At 33.0% G+C, this 13,989-nt stretch overlaps 1 protein-coding gene across 3 annotated transcripts; it reads left to right on the plus strand.

The window, feature by feature from the left end:
• The first annotated feature begins 5,150 nt into the window (after positions 1-5,150).
• On the plus strand, positions 5,151-13,068 carry LOC114193179 (protein PAT1 homolog). 3 transcript variants are annotated; one of them, XR_003606235.2, is made up of 6 exons: positions 5,151-5,601; positions 6,489-6,625; positions 6,812-6,868; positions 8,764-8,827; positions 10,298-12,556; positions 12,667-13,068. XR_003606235.2 is itself a non-coding variant. In XM_028082896.2 (5 exons), the coding sequence occupies exons 1-5, from the start codon at positions 5,511-5,513 to the stop codon at positions 12,436-12,438; spliced, it is 2,490 nt and encodes an 829-aa protein (XP_027938697.1). In that variant the 5' UTR covers positions 5,151-5,510; the 3' UTR covers positions 12,439-13,068. The 3 variants fall into 3 exon arrangements, 2 of the variants coding, with proteins under 2 accessions (XP_027938697.1, XP_085526212.1); XM_028082896.2 differs by having other exon boundaries at positions 10,298-13,068; XM_085670086.1 differs by lacking the exons at positions 5,151-5,601; positions 6,489-6,625; positions 8,764-8,827 and having other exon boundaries at positions 6,850-6,868; positions 10,298-13,068.
• The last annotated feature ends 921 nt before the right edge of the window (positions 13,069-13,989 follow it).

Genomic DNA, 13,989 nt, shown 5'->3' on the forward strand with positions numbered 1-13,989 from the left:
GATAACCTTTTGTACTTTTGTTTATTTCATAAAGGCCCCTAGAATTAATATAGAGGTGTTCATAAGCTTGTGAAAGGGTTGATCATTTTGAGTTTATACACTATATGTTTCAACAAAAATTGTGAGGCCTTTCTCCAAGGGGTGAAAGCTCTCATTTTCCTTACCTTGCTTAGCAAGTGGCGACTCCATCACTCATATCTAGGAAAGAGTTGGTCATTTGGTCCTCACCTAAGAGTGGTGTGCTTCCTCTTCACTATTTCCATCTTCTATTGCTTCCATTTTGTTATTATTTTCCTTTATTTCAATTTGACTTTGATATTACCTTATCATTTTATTTTGTTTCTTAATTCAAACCATCACTCTCCTTCTCTAGAATCTTTAGAAGTGAACCTTCACATATAGATATCTTATTATCTTAATGTTCAGTGGTGACCTTCTCTAGGTTTTCTTAAGAACTCAAACACCATATTTCATAAAAGCTATAATGAACCTACATCAAAAGAGAATATAATGGGATAAGGGATGGAATGAGGCACGCCACTTGGTCTATTAGGCCATCCAAATAATTTGTGGTTGCCACCACTTCAGTCAAGGTTACAAATAAGACTAGGAGTAGAACACTCTCACAAGAACAAAGCTCACAAATGCACACAACGATGTCTTTAAATTAACATTAATTAACCTTTTACATATGGTGGGGAGGCCTTCTTAAATAGACAACGAGAAGGGCCTCCTAGCAATTACACAAAGATGGGAAGGACAACATAGAAAAAAGAGAAGGGCAATCTAACTAATACAAAAAGAATCTATAGAAAAAAACATTTAGATTTTGATGGATGACTTCTCTTTTTCTGAATCATCATTTGATTAATGTCTAGAGAATCACAACACAATTATAACATGTTGTGTAAACACCAATTTGGTTCTTAATTGGAAAAAAATGTCACTTCATGGTGAAAGAAGCAATTTTGCTTGGACATAAGATCTCTAAAAAAGGCATTGAGGTTGATCCAACAAAAATGGACTTCATGCAAAACTTAGCATCAAAAGTTTCTTGGGACGTGTTGGATTCTACAAATGCTTCATACAATGAGATAGTTGTGAGGAAATTCAACGCTAATATTTATCCATTGAAGATTTATGATAAGGATAAAATTTCTTAGGTGAGAGGAAGATGAATCAACTATGATAGCAATGCTATGAAGGAGTACCTACAAATTTCTAGAATATATATATATATATATATATATATATATATATATATATATATATAATTGATGAGGATATAGAGGGAAAAATTTCAAGCCATGATGAAGAATGTCACGCCTAAGCAGATAGTTGCACAACTATATGTAGCTAATAATTTAGGTCACATTCCTCTTCTCAAATGTGACACCAAACTCACATGTCTCATGGATAACTATGGACACGACCTAATTAATCTGTTACATCATGAAGATGCTATATGATGGATGTGGGTGACATTATTATAGAGGAGATTCATAAGATAATCATCTCCCATCCTATAACGAAAGGCACAACTAAGCTTCTACGGTTTTCAAGTTTGATCACTAGCTTATGTAAGATGTAAGGAGTCTCATCCCTCAACATACACTCAAAAAGCTGAGGCTCACCTTCAGTAAGTCCTACATACAAGCTAATTGCACAAAATACCTTAATGGTGTGTTTGAATGTGGTAGTTTAAGAGAGTAATTCATTTATTTGGAGAATTTGAAATTCTTTCAAGAAAAAATATATATTTGGATAAGGAAATTAAAAGGAAATTGAAATTGAGGAATTTTAAGAAGTTATTTCAAATAACTAAAATAGTAGAATTTGAAATTCACTAAAAAAAAAGAAAATTGAAACTCGTAAGTTAAGAAATTGCTCATTGGTTAGGGCAAAAAAAGTTCACATGTCCAAAATGTCGAGTCATGTTAGGCAGAAAGTCGAGACGAGTCAGTTCGAGTTAAAGGTCTAGCCAGGCCGAAGGTCGAGTCGGGTCGGCCAAATTTGAAGGTCGAGCCAGGCTGAACCAGGCCGAAGGTCGGGCCTGGTCAAAGGCCGAACGGGCTAGGCCAAACATTGAGCCAGGTCAAAAGTCGAGTTGAGTTAGCTAAAGAAGAAAGTCGAGCCAAGTCGGCCCGGGACAAAGGTCAATTCGATTTAGCTTGAACCGAAAATCAAGCCGATTCGACCTAGACCGTAGGTCAAGCCGGGCTGGCCAAGGCCCCAAGTCGAGTTGGGCTGGTCTAAGCCGAAGGTCGAGCCATTTCAGGTCGAAAATCAAGCCAGACCAAGTAGGGCAAAAGGTCGAGCCAAGCCAAAAGGCGAACCGAGTTAGACTATGCTAAAGGTCGGGACTAGGCGACCTTAGCCAAAAGTTGAGACGAGACGACTTAAGTCGAAGGTCGAGTCAAGTTGGTCTGGATAAAAGGTCGAGTCAGGTCGGTCTAGGTCGAAGGTTGACCCGGGATGAAGGTAAACACGAGTCAGCTCGGGACGAAAGTCGAGAAGGGTCGGTCCGAGCCGAAGGTCTATTTGAGTTGGCCTAGACATAAAGATTAAAGTAATCTACTCTAGTTGAAGGTTGAGTCGTGTCCACTCGAGCCGAATCGTTTGAGGACAAATCGATTCAAATTATGTCGATGTTGAATTGATCTGAATCAACCTAGGTTGAACCAACTAAAGTCGAATCTCTCGGGTCGACTTGAACCAAAGGTCAAGACGAGTAATACCAAATTTAGAGCTGTCAAAATGAGTTGAAACCCACGAGCCAACCCGACTCACCACGGGTTCGGGTCGGGTTAGGTTGAAATTTTTTTACAAATTTTAATACGGGTTAATTTTTGACCCGACTCATCTAAAACTCGGCTCATCCAGGTTGAACCCGTGGTGAGCCGGGTTGGCTCACCAACCCGCAGATAAAAGGGTACACAAGAGTTTTTTTTAGCCAACACATAAATAATTTGTATTTTTTTATTTTGGTTTGTATTTGGATTGTATTAAAGTTTATTTAGATTTTAATTAGAATTATAATTTAGTTTTGATTCAAAAAATAAATAAAAAAAATAATTTTTTTTTAATTAAGTGAACCCGTGAATCAACCCGTTTAACCCACCAACCCGTGGTGGACCGGACCGGGTTCAAATTTTTTTAGCTCGCTAAGAAGTGAGCCGGGTTGGATTGGTTCACTATATCATCAACCCGTGATGGGTTGAGCTGGGTCGAGTCGGATTACCCGTTTTAATAGCTCTAACCGAATTAAAGATCAAACTAAATTAAGTCAAACCCAAAAATGAAATTGAAATATAAAATATTTCAATTACATAATTCAAACTAATTATTCAAAAATAACGAGAATTCAATTATAAGTAATTTAAATATCAAATATTTCAATTTCTTAAAATTATCAACATCCTTATCCAAATATAAGGTAAAGTTAATTCCCATACACTTTATAATCATTTAAAATTTATAATGTCATATAACAATATTAAATTATATATATATATATATAAATAAAAGGCGTTCTTTTATTCTGATAAAAGACATATTAATTTGTTAATTATTTTAGAAGATCTATTTTATTTAAAATATTATATTTCAAAAAATTATTAAAAAGATATTTAAAATATACTTTAACATTTAAATATGTGATAATATATATATATATATATATATATATATATATATATATATATTATCTTAAATACCTTCTTAATAATTCTTTGAATATTTCTTTGAATATCATTTGAATATATATATTCAAATATGTATTTTGAATATCTCTTTAATAATTCTTTGAAATATAATATTTTAAATAAAATAGATCTTCTAAAATAATTAACAAATCAATATATCAAAATAAAAGAAAACCATATATATATATATATATATATATATATATATAATATTATTATATCTTTTAAGGTTTTATAGTGAAAGAGGGAAAGAGAAAAAGTTAAAGTGAAAACTAAATATTAAGTTTATTAGATTATATAATAAATTATAAGTATTTTAAAAATGTAAATCAATATATATATATATATATATATATATATATATTTATTTATTGAATTTTAAAAATTTATATACATATTCATATTCATTAAAGACAAATTCACATAAAAAAAAATATAACCCACTTTTGTTTTATACAAAAAGTTAATAAAAATAAAAAGTATTTTTTATTAAAAAATAAATAATTTGCATAGTTTTTTTATAAGTTGTTAGCAGTTATTAAAAATATAAAATTTAAAAATTTAAACAAATGGTCACTTAGACGATAATGTTGATAAAATAATTCTTTTAATTTAAAAAATTATTTATAGAGTAAATTGGAAAAATATATGTGCACATCAAAAAAGAAAATCTTCAAATAATTTAAGAAAATTATTTAAAAGACAAAATTGAAAAAAAATATAAACAATTAAAAAAATAATGTATTTTAAAAAAAATCAAATACTAGACATATTATACTCATTTAAATTCAAAGACAATTTCACATAAAGAATATTATCACTTCTTTTATAGCAAAAGTTAGTTAAACTATAAAATACTTTTTATTAAAAATAATTATAAAAATAAGTCATTTACATTTATAGTTTTTTTATAAGTTGTCATTAGTTATTAAAAATAGAAATTTAAATAAATAGTTACTTAAAAGATAATATTGATAAAATAGATATTTAATTCAAAAATATTATTTGAAAAGTAAAATTAAAAAATAAATGTAGATAAAAGGGATAGATGTATTTATAGATATAAAGATATATATATATATATATATATATAGATATGGATATAGGAAAGAGAAATTTGCATTTATATTTATAAATATCTATGATAATGCACAAAGTTAAAATACTAAATATACTAACTATTGAAAAAAATTAAATAATATATATTTCAACGTAATTTAAACTATCGGTTAATACAAAATACTTTTTACTAGTTTTTAAAATAATTTTTATAAAAATCAACACTAATTTAATGAAATGATTTGAATAAACATTACATTATATACTATTTATTTATATTAAAATTATTTGTCAGTTTAATAGATATTAACAATCATGTAAATTTTGTTAGAATGCACATATAAATAAATCTGTCCATAACTGCTGTTTATAAAATATTTATCGATTAGTCGTATTCCGGTTCCGGTTTTAGGGTTCTTCTACACAAACAAAAAAAAATTCTGAAATAAATCTCAATCTATATCTCCTTTGTATTTGTAGGGTTCCCCAGTCTCTTCCTCTTTTTCTTTTATCTTCTTCCTCCTATTTTTCTCCTTGGCTTTGATCCAAATTATAATCCTTTTTCATGCGCTCAATTGCTTGCACGGATATTCTTCTTCTTCGTTTTTCCCTTTTTCTTCGGGTTAAGTTTCAAGTTTTACTGAGAAAGATATAGTGTTTAAAGTTTCAATCTTTTCTGTATTGGATTCTCTTTTCTCTTTGAATATTTTGGTTTTTCTTTCTGGGTTTTGTTTTCGCTTTCTTTTCATGGTGGATATGGATGGGTTTGGAACTGGGGGTGATGTTGGGGGAGTTCCCAACACAGAGGATCTTAGGCAACTGGGGAATGTTTCCACAGGTTTGCTTCATCTTCCTGGATTCAATTTATTTTCTATCTTAACCTTATCTTGATGGGTGTTTGTCCGTGTTTTTTTTTTTATTCAGTTTGTTCATTTAGATCTGGTCTGTTTTATCCACTAATTTGATTTGAATTTTAAGAAAAAATTGATCCAATATTACTGGTTTTTATTGTTAGGAGTTCTTTTGCATTTCTGTTTGTTGGTTGTTATCTTCAGTTCACACACAGTAGCCTTATACGCTTCAGGTTCTAAGTTCTTAGGTTCTAAGTTCTTACACGGCATGCTGAGTAGCTGAACCAAAACCTTTTGTTGATGTTATGAATTCTAGAAAGTTTAATATGCTGATTATTTCATATGAATTGGATTTTTTTGTTGCCATCTTTTGGGGTATGTTGCTGTTGACTGCTGTAGTTGATAACCGGACTGTTGGGTGACTGTGTAATGGTTCTCTATCTGTTTTACACTGGTAGTTGATCCAGGACTGTTTTTTTTGTGTGCAAATCCAGATAGTGCTGAGTCAAGAGATATTTATTTCTCCACGTGTCAATGCTTTTGTTATATGAATATTATTTTTATTTACAATTCTTCTATTTTAGTGAAAGCCTTGTTGCACTTTCAATGAATAACTCATTTCCATTAGGATTATTATGACGATTTTTTGCAGCTTTACATTTTGAAATTGGTGTGATGTCTTACAAAGTGTCTTACAATTGTCTTACTTGTGTATCTTTTGACTTTATGCAATGCTTGGTGTCTTACATATTTAAATAATTGTTTGACATATTTGTAAACTTGACATTATGACTTGATATTATGCCATCACCCGTGCATCCTATACTTTTCATTTTAAATAGTTCTAATGGTTGAAACATTTTCCCCTATGCAGAAGGTGCTGTTTTTGATGCATCGCAATATGCATTTTTTGGTTCGGATAGTGCTGTTCAAGAAGTTGAGCTGGGAGGGTTAGAAGATGATGACGATTTGCTTGAGTCTAATGGGGAGTTCATTGTCAACAGAGAAGAGGTTAATGTCCATAATTCTTTTGACTTTAACCTCAAATTTTGTTTCCAGAATAATTTTAAATATAAAAATGTTGGCATAATCTCTGCTTCCTTCCCCACCCCTCCTAAAATCAATGGATATTGACTGGTACTCGTCATTGACTCTTAAATCGATCTGATGCTATTAGAAACTCATTCCAATTTACAGGCTGAGGATTTAAAATCTCTCTCTGATATTGATGATCTCAGTACTACATTTTGGAAGGTAAGGCTGTTAAATTATGAAATATGATTCTCTCCTGGAGTGGTTTGTATTTTTATTAGATAATTAACTAAAATATTGTCATGATGATATTATCAAATTTGCTGCATTCATTAAAGAATTGATAAATTATTTATTTTAATATTTATATTATATTATATATGATATATGAAGTTTATCGTTGTGTAGGATATGAACAAAGTAAACCCTGTATTGATTCAAATAAGTCAGTTAAGGCTTGTGACGTACAAAGAAGTAAAAATGTTTTTTTTTTTTTTTTTTATGTTATTGATATTTCTGAACCTTTATTTTAGGTCATAGTTCGGCTTCATTTGTTTTTTATTTTTATTTTTATTTTTATTTCTCAATGTTCCTGTGACAAAAAGGTTAAGCAAGAAATTGATTTGGTCCTGTTTCTCAATGTTCTCATTTGATGTGCTAGAATTTTGATTGACTATGAAAAATAATTTTGTTTCAAATTAGTTTAAGGTATCAAGCTAGAAGCTTGATCTTTTTGCGTACTCTATTTCATTTTAGTGATCCTATGCTTGTTGACCATCCTAGTACTAGAGAGTTGGAAGTTTGACAAGTGGGAATGGTGGTTTCTTTCTAGATTTTTTTTTTTGTATGTTAAAATGAGCAATAATCCATGTTTTTCTAATACCAAATCCACTAGCGTTTCATATTATTAGCAATGTCCTTGAGATTAGTGTTAGCTGCTTCTAATAACAAATAATAAGTTGATCACTTGAAGAAATAATCAATATAGATACTTCGTATAGAATCTTGCATCGTTTTCAGGCACTGCTAAAGTGTGATAGAATCATGCAGGATGGAAAAAGGAAAGCAATAATACCTGGTTAGATATATTCGAGATAACAACCTAGAATGTTGCTTAGAAAGTTCCACAATGAAGCAAAAAGGAAATTCGATAGTATTAGGAGATGAGTACGTGTGTGGTGAGGGGGAGATTATGAAAGTGGAAGGAAAAGTGAAGATGAAAATGTACCCTATTCTTAGTCGTTAAAGTGGCTGCTCACTTTAATTTCCATTTGTCATTATGAGTTTTCCTACTGCTCACTTTAATTTCGATTGTCATTATCCGTTTTCCTCATTTGGCCTGTGGATGTAGGTCTCTCTAGGTTGTACCCCATCAAATTCTTGTATGTATTATTTTTCTCATCTTTATTTTCTGTTTCCTTGTTTCCTTCTTGAAAAATGAGAGAAATAATTAGTAATATGCCAACATCTTTTCTGTTGTTGAATCCAAATCCTGTGGCATTCCTATGTATCAGTATTGTCTGGATCATGCAACCTTGTTCTGTTTAGAAACTTTGCAAAAAGCTTGGTGGACTGACTATTAAGATTTCCTAACCTTGGTTAAATGATTAAGTTTAGCAAGAAATACTGAACAAAATCTCCACTAGACGGGTTCGGTTGAAATTACATGTTATGCAAACATGTATGCAGGGAATTTAGACTTATGGGACTTTAGTCGTTATCTCCCACAAAAGAACGTTAGAAAAAAGAAAGTGACATTATTGGTTTAATGAAAGGCTAGCTTGATTCGTAGGATATTTCAGGCCTATTCAATTGTATTTGTTAGGTAAATTAATGACTGAACGTTAGAAAAAAGAAAGTGACATTATTGGTTTAATGAAAGGCTAGCTTGATTCGTAGGATATTTCAGGCCTATTCAATTGTATTTGTTAGGTAAATTAATGACTTCTTTCTCCAACACAACAGATAGTTTTTGATCTTTTTTTCTGTGTTTCTTTTTATGCTTAGCTTTATAATTATGTTTCTTTTATAATTTTGATAATAATACTCAAGTATGTGATCACATGTTTTGCTTTGTGCATGTTGATACGAAGATTAAGTTTTTTCTTTTTGGGTAGTTGAACAAGGTTGTAAGTGGACCAAAAAGCACAGAATATATTGGTGAACAGGGATCAAGGCAAAGTGAGTAATTGTAATGGATTTTCCATGTATTTTTTTTATCATAACTTATTGCTCCTTTTCTTCATTGATTTTAATTTTGTATTTATTTAACATTTGTAATATATTTCCATTCTATTATTTATAGCGAGGCCATCTCATTCGTGATACTTGTTTATATGAAGTGTAAGCATAAAGGTGTTAGGATTAATACTTGGAAGTTGGAATAGGTTAATTTGGAGTGGCGTTTGTTTAATTTGAAAAGTGAAAAAAAAAAGCTGATTTGAAAAGTGAAGAAAAAGCTGATTTGCTTGAGGAAATCTTACTCATGTTGTTAAAGCTGCTTGATTATCACAATGGAACTTCATATGATCTACATTTCGAAACTTTTATCTCATGAAGTAACTTTTTTGCCCTCTCCTTAGTTCATATAAGACATTGATATAGCTTGTTATTCGGTCTCTGCACTTGATCTAGAAACCACATTTTAGTCTAACTTTTCCAGAATACAATGCAGCATCTGATGGTAGACCTGGTATTGACTAGCATATCAGCCTAATACGCGTAGTATCCCTCAATTTGAGCCTTCCCTTTGTTCTCATGTAACAATCCTTGATTCAGAGCATACCTAAATATCTCATAAGTTGTACCATTACACTCTGATGATAAGAGACTGCATAAATTGACACACCACTAACTGTGGAGGAAACACCTCATCAAGTTATTATAATTATAAGGTGGTTAATTTCCTATAGACTCTGTAATAGCTTTGTTGGTTAGATACATTGGAATGTTGAGAAATATATAAAGTTTAAGTCACCATTTTTATTTCTAGTATACACCTTGAAGCTTTCATTGTCAAATGAATCATCTACATCTACCATCATTAGAGCTCTGATACCATACAAATGATACAGCATCAAAACACTCAGTAATAATATACTGTTTTGTTCTCTGGAGGATGACATTAGTGTAATGTACTGTGGAAAACTCCGTCACCAAAAGGATAATCGTTAGCATGCATATGTATTTAAAATTAAGTTATTTTTGCAATTGTGCAAGCATGCATTTGTAACCTGTAATAATATGGTCCAAGCTTTCTATGTCAATGGAAAAGAGGTGAGGGTTTTTGTTGCATGACTATTTATCATGTGGTACTCTTCTATGTAGAAAAACTTAAGAATAAAAAAAGTAGCTGGGCAAAACTTGCAAACTTGAATATGTTTAGGCTGTAGAGTTGATTCCTTTGGTCACTGAGTAATCAAATAAATAGTTTAGGTGGAGCACAGATGTTTACTGGATATGATATTTCATCAGACTATGTTGTCTGTAAAATCCAGCTCTGAAGATTGATGAATTAAGATGAGGTTTTGTGTGTCTTTGAGTTCCCAGTGACCTTACATCTTGGCTTTTAGCATTCTTGTTTCTTCTATTGTCACTGTATGCAAAAATTTCCACTTAACTGAATTATTTATTATCTTATATCTTATTCAGATTCTGCAGCTGAATGGGCACAAAAGGACGATGTTCTTAACTGGTATGAACAGAATGCTTATGATAATGAGGGTTCTCTGGATGGAAGAAGAATGTCATCGCAACCTCATTCTTCTCTTTCTCAGTTACATGAACCAAAGGCCTTGTACAGGACATCCTCATATCCTGAGCAGCCTAGGCAGCAACAACATCACCAGCTCCAACCTGGTGAAACGGCTCCCAACTGGTTTGATCAGCATATGTATGGTTCTGAGACTACTCACGATGGAAAACGGTGGTCATCACAACCACATTCCACAATTGCTCACTTACAAGAAACAAGGCCATTGCATAGAACACCTTTATATCCTGACAAGCAGCAGGAATTTCCTCACTTTTCTAGTGAGCCAATTTTGGTACCGAACTCTTCATTTACTTCTTATCCTCCACCCAGTGGTAGATCTCAGCAAGCTTCTCCAAGTCATAATACAGGGCATTTAAACATTCCTTACCATGCTATGGGAGCTCAGATGGCACTGTCACCTCAAAATCGTACTCATTTCTCCAATCCTGCGTTACAGATGAGTGGAACAAATCATGGGCCACCTTTCGGTGGAAACATGCGCCAATTTCCTAGTGGTTCCCCTCTTAATCAGATAATGCAGAATCAATTGGTAAGCCAGGCAGGGTTATATCCTGGAGATCATCCCAATATTTCCTCAGGTTTACCCATGATTAACAAGTATGATCAGATGCTGGGGCTGATGGAACTGAGGGATCAAATGCCAAAATCAGCTCAAATAGGTAGGCCGAATCTCCGGTTTACCCCTCAGGGTTTTGATACAAGTGGCCATAGAAGCAATAGTGGATGGCCTAGATTTAGATCCAAGTATATGACTACTGATGAAATTGAGAATATTCTTAGAATGCAACTTGCAGCAACACATAGCAATGATCCATATGTTGATGATTATTATCACCAAGGCTGTCTTGCAAAAAAGTCTTCTGGTGCTAAATTGAGGCACCACTTTAGTCCAGCTCAAATAAGGGAACTTCCTCTACGACCCTCTTCTAATACTGAACCACATGCTTTTCTTCAGGTTGATGCTCTAGGGAGGGTTCCATTCTCATCGATTCGTAGGCCCCGTCCTCTACTGGAAGTTGATCCTCCAAATTCCTCTAATGTAGGTAGTCCTGAGCAAAGCATTTCAGAGAAACCCCTTGAACAGGAACCAATGCTTGCAGCTAGGGTTACAATTGAAGATGGTATTTATCTTCTTCTTGATGTAGATGATATTGATCGTTTCCTACAGTTTAATCAGCTCCAAGATGGCGGTCTTCAGTTAAAACGGAAACGGCAGGGTCTTTTGGAAGGACTTGCTACCTCTCTTCAGTTAGTTGATCCACTGGGAAAGAATGGACGTACAGTTACACTTGCTGCAAAAGATGACTTTGTTTTTCTAAGGATAGTTTCTCTACCCAAGGGTAGAAAGCTTCTTGCTAGGTACCTTCAACTGCTTTTTCCTGGTGGTGATCTAATGCGGGTAGCCTGCATGGCTATCTTTCGGCACTTAAGGTTTTTATTTGGTAATCTCCCCTCTGATCCAGCTTCAGCAGACACTATTAATAACCTTGCAAAGGTTGTTTCAAGATGCATCCGTGAAATGGATCTTAGTGCAATTAGTGCTTGTCTAGCAGCTGCTGTTTGTACTTCTGATCCACCTCCCCTACGTCCCCTTGGAAGTTCAGCTGGAGACGGGGCTTCCCTTATTCTAGTATCCGTGCTTGAAAGGGCAACTGAACTTCTAACTGATCCTCATGCTGCTAGCAATTATAATATTGCAAACCGTTCACTTTGGCAGGCTACATTTGATGAATTCTTTGTCCTTCTGACCAAGTATTGTGTGAGTAAATATGATGGTGTAATGCAATCATTCCTTATACAAGGGACACCAAATATGGCTGCCATTGGTGCAGATGCTGCTAAAGCTATTAGCAAGGAAATGCCAGTTGAGCTCTTACGTGCAAGTTTACCTCACACCGATGATCACCAGAAAAAATTATTACTTGATTTTGCTCAGCGCTCTATACCTGTTGTTGGATTTAATGGTAATTCTGGGGGCCATGGTCACCATGTGAACTCGGAGTCAGTGCTGAGTTAATTCGATAATTGAACACATTCATCTGAGGAGCTGTTCAATGACAAAATTTCATAGGGACAACATTGTGTTCTATTTACTTTGGAGCAGTCTCATGGGGAAGGATCTGGTGCATATTGCGGTAATGCCATGTAGCATTGTGATAAATTTACAATCAGGCCTTTTGTGTATTATGATAGACTTGGCTTGATTTGTTCCTCTTGTCTTGCCTTTTTTTTTTTGTTTTGACAGGGGAGCTTATTGTTGCTCGGTTTGTGGTTTCTCTAGAGCACAGTAGTGGGTAGTATGTCAAGTTTTAGGTGTTTAAGTTGGATTCCCATGTTTCTTTATTATTACATCATTCAGGCATGGGATTGTGGTTGTGTTCATACTCCTTATCTACCTTTATATAGACGTCACATGTCCAAATTGAAGTAGCATTATGGGATGGACCAATTATAACCGGTCGAAAAAGGTGGCGTTGGCATTCCTAAGAATAAATTATGTTAACCTTGTTTCTTGGTTTCAGTTTCCTCTCCTTTTCCATTGCTGTAGACTGTAGTTTTGTATCATCATATAGTTTGCTGTTGCGTTTGCGGCTAAGCAATACATGGAATATTTGAATCGTTCAAGTAATGCACTTGTCTTTTCCAAGATGTTATGATTGGTTCTGTAATCTCATTGGTAAATTTTCCCGTATTGATTTATTTATCATTTCTTTCGTACTTCATCAAAACCACTAACTGTAAAGTTACTATAAACGGTTCAAGATCAATTTGGTTCATAATTGATCCATTTAAACAAATTGCAGCGCTTGGTTAAGAACCAAATTCCTCTAAATTGGCTTAGTCGGATTTGAATTTTATTTCTTACACATCTCCCAAATGAACTAGTCGGCATTTTACTTAACACTTGATTTGAAATATAGGACTCGTGGATTATAAAATTGTTCTGATTTAAAGAATAAATGGTTTCAAATTGAACATTCAAGTGTATATTTTACCGGTTAAAGTTAAAATGTTTCAAAATTCTTTCTTGGATTCTTTACGAGAAAATCTTAGGTGTTGGAAAATTTATTCATGTGAAGTAAAAAAATACCAATTGTTAGAATATCTACTAAATATAAGTAGTTGTTAAATAGGTATTTAATGTCGGTGATTAACATCTTTACTTATGAGTTGTTAGCATTAAATACTTAGATATTTCTAATGTATTTTCCCCTATAAATAACAAAGATAAGTTTGGGAAATATTCAATTTCTTAAGTTATATATATTTTTTTTAAGTTTAAGTTGTTATTAGGGCAGATTGTTTTCGCTTTGTTAGTTATGTGGTTTTCTATTGTTGTTCAATATTATATGTTGTTGTCATCTGTTTGTTGGTAATTGTTTATTGTCAGCTATGTATGTTGTCCTCTGACCATCAATGTCAGCTATTGGTAACCTTTTTGTAACCATATCATCTTTGAGTCTTGTCCACCAAGTTGGCATTGGTTGTGAAATATAGATTGTTGTTGTAATTTTGATTGTTCGTGAATTAATATGTCTACCTTTTCTCAAAGTGAATACAAACGTAC

Source organism: Vigna unguiculata, chromosome 1 (genome assembly GCF_037176805.1).
Source record: "Vigna unguiculata cultivar grain cowpea cultivar isolate G323 ecotype 2 chromosome 1, ASM3717680v1, whole genome shotgun sequence".
Classification (NCBI taxonomy): domain Eukaryota; kingdom Viridiplantae; phylum Streptophyta; class Magnoliopsida; order Fabales; family Fabaceae; genus Vigna; species Vigna unguiculata.